Source organism: Teleopsis dalmanni, chromosome X (assembly GCF_002237135.1).
Source record: "Teleopsis dalmanni isolate 2A chromosome X, ASM223713v2, whole genome shotgun sequence".
In the NCBI taxonomy this organism is placed as follows: Eukaryota; Metazoa; Arthropoda; class Insecta; order Diptera; family Diopsidae; genus Teleopsis; species Teleopsis dalmanni.
In genome coordinates, this window is record NC_051848.1 from 5,222,991 (window position 1) to 5,228,427 (window position 5,437).

The 5,437-nt window shown below is 29.0% G+C and overlaps 1 protein-coding gene across 1 annotated transcript; it reads left to right on the plus strand.

Moving 5' to 3' along the window:
- The first annotated feature begins 410 nt into the window (after positions 1 to 410).
- LOC119690265 (casein kinase I-like) lies at positions 411 to 2,109 on the plus strand. Its single transcript, XM_038105286.1, has one exon. The coding sequence runs from the start codon at positions 661 to 663 to the stop codon at positions 1,960 to 1,962; it is 1,302 nt and encodes a 433-aa protein (XP_037961214.1). The 5' UTR covers positions 411 to 660; the 3' UTR covers positions 1,963 to 2,109.
- Positions 2,110 to 5,437: the final 3,328 nt, after the last annotated feature.

The window sequence follows — 5,437 nt, forward strand, 5'->3', positions numbered from 1 at the left end:
GTATCAATAGCATTTATTCGACTTAAAATTATCTTTAAAACAAAATGGTGGAATGTTGTGAAATCCGGTTACCGAATTATTTTAATAGAATAACATAAAACGGGGAAATGGCATTTAGAACTGTTTTAATAGGTCGGTAAACAAAGAAAATTTGTATCAAAAATATGTTACCAACTTAAAAAAAATCACATAGCTCCTGATAGTGAATTTAATCATAACATGGGTAAGATGCACATGGTAAGCGATTACCGATTACTATTTATAAAGGATTACTTATTATTTTTCAAAATCTTGTCAACAAAGTAAGTTGATGAGTAAATAATCGAAGTTAGCTCAGATTTTTAAAAAAAAAAATTATTTATATGCCAGTTCAGTTTTAAAAAATTTGTTCATCCACAAACTAAATAAGTTTTGTTCTCTTGTTGTACGATTTGGAGTAAAAATAAACGCGAAAATTCGTGAGTAAATTACCTAAATTAAAAACGGAATTAAGGTTATGTGTAACTATATGTTTAAACTCTGATTTCCTGATCATAACCAAAATAAAATTAATCTCTAAATTCATCACTTGCAAGCTTCTGTGTCCGACATTATAAAGGACTTCAACTACATAACCATAAGCACACAATACATCTCTTTGCGTGTCAGTTGTAATGAAAAATGGATCTTAAAGGTTGCAACGAATATGTTTTTGTTGAAAAAATCGGCGCTGGGTCTTTTGGAGATGTGTACATTGGAGTCTCAGATACCGGTGAAGAAGTAGCAGTAAAGGTGGAAAAGCGAAATAAGTATCCACCTTCATTGCGTATTGAGTCTAATCTATATAAGAGTGTACAAGGCGGTCTCGGTATACCTCGTTTTATTTGGAGCGGCATAGAAGGAGAGTACAATTTCTTAGTAATGGAATTACTTGGTCCATCACTAGAAGATCTATTTAATTATTGCAACCGTCGTTTCAGCTTGAAAACTGTACTTCAGTTAGCCGATCAAATGTTAGAACGTGTTAATTATATACACTCGCACAACTACATACATCGTGATATAAAACCTGATAACTTCGTAATGGGCTTAGAAAAAAGGGGAAATATTGTACATATGATTGATTTCGGTGTTTCAAAAAATTATCTTGATTCGGACACATTGGAACACATACCGTACAGAGAAAATAAGCGTTTAACCGGTACAGCACGCTATGCGTCAATGAATACTCATATGGGCATAGAACAATCACGGCGGGATGATCTGGAGTCGTTAGGTTATGTGCTATTATACTTCGGTTTGGGGTCGTTACCATGGCAAGGTCAGTTAGCTATGAACAAACGTCAACTTAAAGAACAAATTGCTGAAAAAAAGCAATCAATTTCGATTGCAAACTTGTGCAGTGGCTGCCCTGATGAATTTGCCATCTATATGGACTATTGTCGTACATTGAAATTTGAGCAGAGACCCGACTATTATTTTTTACGTACACTTTTTCGCAACTTGTATCACCGCTTCGGTTATATTTATGACTATCTATTTGATTGGAATATAATAAGGTTTAACGAAGTCACTCTCTTTAGCGCAATGGAAGAAAATAATTGTGAAGATAGTGAAATCAACGGCGAACAAGAATTGCGATTACCTGCTCCTAAGCAACACACTGCTGCTGCTTCTTTGGTTGATTCTCCTTTAATTAATAATGCAATTCTTGACAGTTCCATAGTTGCTATTCCTGCCGCTTCTCCTACTGTCAGTACTGCTTATCCAACTGTGCCTGTTGTTCCTGTTGCTGCGGCTTATGCCACATATGCTAATGCTGATGCTAATGAAGTTCCGCCTAAGTTATCGGTTGATAACGCTGTTCCAATAGTTCCTGATTGTGTTGCTTTTCCTACTGATGCTGCAGTTGTTTCCACTACTCTATTTACCGAGTGCGTAAATCGTGCTCCGAGTGATGTACCAGCAGTTTTTCCTCATTAATTTCATTATAGCGATTAATCCTAAAAAAATGAAGCTGATCTCAAAGCAAAGCGTGCACTATTTTACCTAATAATCTGTTACAGTTGCTTAAGTGTCGTGACGAGAACGGTAGCGACGTTTTCAAAGGACAAATCAATAATATATAATCAATTTACAGTTTTGAAAAAAAAAATTTAATTTAATGAGAACAAAATTTCATTATAATAAATAAATTACAGTCACTCTTTGTTGCTTCTGAAATTTTTTGTGGAAAATTTATTGTCAAGTAAAAGCATTCAAACAGATCTGTAGATCAAGATAATTCTTTCTATCTCTACACTAAAAAGCACTTGTGGCTTACCTTTATTTCTATATTTTATTTCGATTTATTAGAATAATCCTCTTTCCGAATAAATATGGTGCTATATATGTTTAACGTATTTATCGAAACTCTTCGGATGAAAATATCTTCAGTTTGTTGACCATTCGAATCCTTTTAAATGGTAGTGATATGGAGCATGAAATCGAAACGAATTCGTCCATTTTTATTTTAGACATAAGAGAATGGTAAAACTCCTATGAAGCCAAGTTAGGTAAATAAGATGGAAAATCGATAAGAATGATTTTTTAAAACACGCCCTCAAACCTTGTGCAGAACCTGAACTTAAAGTCTTGGAAATAAGACTCGCTGTTCGTACTATTATTCTGTTACCTAGCAGGTGCCAGGTGACTAAACAGGGCTGTCACGTGAAGGCTGTGCGATAACTTAGATTGAGGATGACAAGGATTGCGCTGGTTACTTTGCGTATTTGCCTCCAAGGTTTCATGGCTTCCCCCGAAACGGAATATATAATTATATTGCATATTATGGTGCATATTTTCAAAGTGACAATTTAGATTTCGTTTGATATATTTTTTCCGTGATATCGTAGTTTATAATAGTTCCGCATATTTTGCATACAGAACCTGAATTTCGTTATGGGATTTATTTAATATCAAAAACTTAAAAAAAATGGTTTAGAAATTCAAAGTTTTTTCTTAATTTAAAATCTATAATTTTGACAGGCCACACCAACTAATAACCATCCCACTGTCTTCCGTTGCAGTATATAAATATACATCGATTTGGACTGAATTAATTTTGTTATACATATTGCTATAGTTTAAATTGTTATATATAAATATATCCGTATTTCCTTTTTTTTTCCTTAAACTTTTTTATTTTACTTTTTGTTTTTTTGTGGCGGTCATTATATACATAAAATTTGCTGATTTTTCAAAATATATTCTGTGCTCTACATTCACCGTCTATACTGCATCGTGTGCATAAAAATTATAAAAACGGACGAAATTTTCCAAATCTGGAGCAATGGCGGGAAAAGTCCAAAGAGAAAAAAGAAAGCCATCCACATAAATACTCTCATATATCGCAATGACAGCACTATCGGTAGTGGCAACTGCCTTACGACCACATGTATGCTTGTATGTGTGTGTACATGTATGCATGTATGCAGGGGTATGCATGCTTAAATATATACATTTAGATGTATTTTTTTTCTGATTTTGCAATTGACCACAGTGCAAAGGGCAAAAGTTGATAACTACGAATATGCAATTATAGACAATTTATGTGACATTTGCAATAAAGTGTTTTCCGCTGTATCTTTTTTTAGCTGTGATGGCTTATATACGTTGGTCGTGCGATTGTTATGTTCTCTTCAATTGTCAGACCATTAATTTTTTTCTGCTTTTTTACGTAGTTTTTCCTAGTAAATGAAGAAGTCGTTTTGTTCTCGAAATGTTTTCTCCTGTTTTGGAATTTTTTTTTTACGAAAAATAATAAATTTCTTCTAACAAATGAATTTCACTAGTAATAAAGTTGAAAATGGCAGTTTTAACAATTTAATTGTTGTGCTGGAACTGTTTTTGGAAAAGAAATGATAAGATAAAAACAAAAGAGAAGTGATATTTTACTTAAGTTTCTTTTTTCGTACTGACAGACAAGTAAACAATTTTAAATTCAAAAATTCACTGTTTGAATTATCGAAATAGAAAGTTTTTGAATAAGAAATAGTATAAGTATTATTAATATTGTGAACTGAATCAACATATATACTTGCTAATACAATTAAATATACTTCAACAACAACAAATTACCCTGCAAGTTCATTTTCCTAAAGATGACTTTAATCATATACACAATGTATAAAAAAAATAATTATTATAAAAATAATCTTAACAAATATGTTATAAATTTATATATAATACAGAAACAATTTTAACCCAACGCTAAAATAGTTAATATTTAAATTTTATTAAACCAGCTTTTTAATAAGATCATATGGCGAATGGTGACGAGAATTTTACGCTCTTTTTGGTCATGACCAAAAGGCATATTTTACTCAGAGTCAGAATAAAATAATAAATTAAAATAAGCATAAATAAATACATCAAAATAAGCACAAATAAATAAATAAAAATAAATTAATAAATATAAATAAATAAATAAAATAAATAAAATAAATAAAATAAATAAAATAAATAAAATAAATAAATAAATAAAATATATAAATAAATAAAATAAATAAATAAATAAAATATATAAATAAATAAAATAAATAAATAAATAAAATAAGTAAATGAAATAAATAAATAAAATAAATAAATAAAATAAATAAATAAAATAAATAAATAAATAAAATAAATAAATAAAATAAATAAATAAAATAAATAAATAAAATAAATAAATAAAGTAAATAAATAAAATAAATAAATCAAAAAGCAAAAACAAAAAGTAACAGCAACTTATAACGAAATGATGCAATATATGTTAATGGATAACAAAACAAAACCTTCATAAAATTTCAATTAATCGACTTTAAAAAATTCATTTTAAATGTCGTCATATATCACATTTAAGACAATTTATTTTTATAAAATTTTTCTAATTCTTATTGTTATCTTTTACATGAAATACTTCGAATATTAAAAATATTCAAAGGACACGCATTTTTATTGCTGAGATACAATAGTCCCCATTTAGGAATCAGCAAACTGTTCATGTGTGTAGAGTTGCAACACAAACAACATATTATTCTATACTATACATATATACTATTCACAAAATTGTTAGATTTTTCTATATAATACAATGTCATAACCATATGTAACTTATAAGTTATAACAGAAAAAATGCGTAATATATTTCTATTAAAAAACAACAAAATAGTATTATCTATAAAGCTAAATTAGTGTTAAAAATAAATAAACGTACATGTCTGTATATAGATATATAAATAATTGATAAAATGACACATTCAACGTATGACATTAGCAACAATTTCAAAGTTTTTAAATTCAATATGCCAACGAAATAGCAACGAAAATAGAAAAGACAAGTTTTTGACTATAAACTTATTGTTAGATAATGGTAGTAGTTACTATATCTTCACACATTTTATATAATTATTATAGTTATATATATATATATATATAT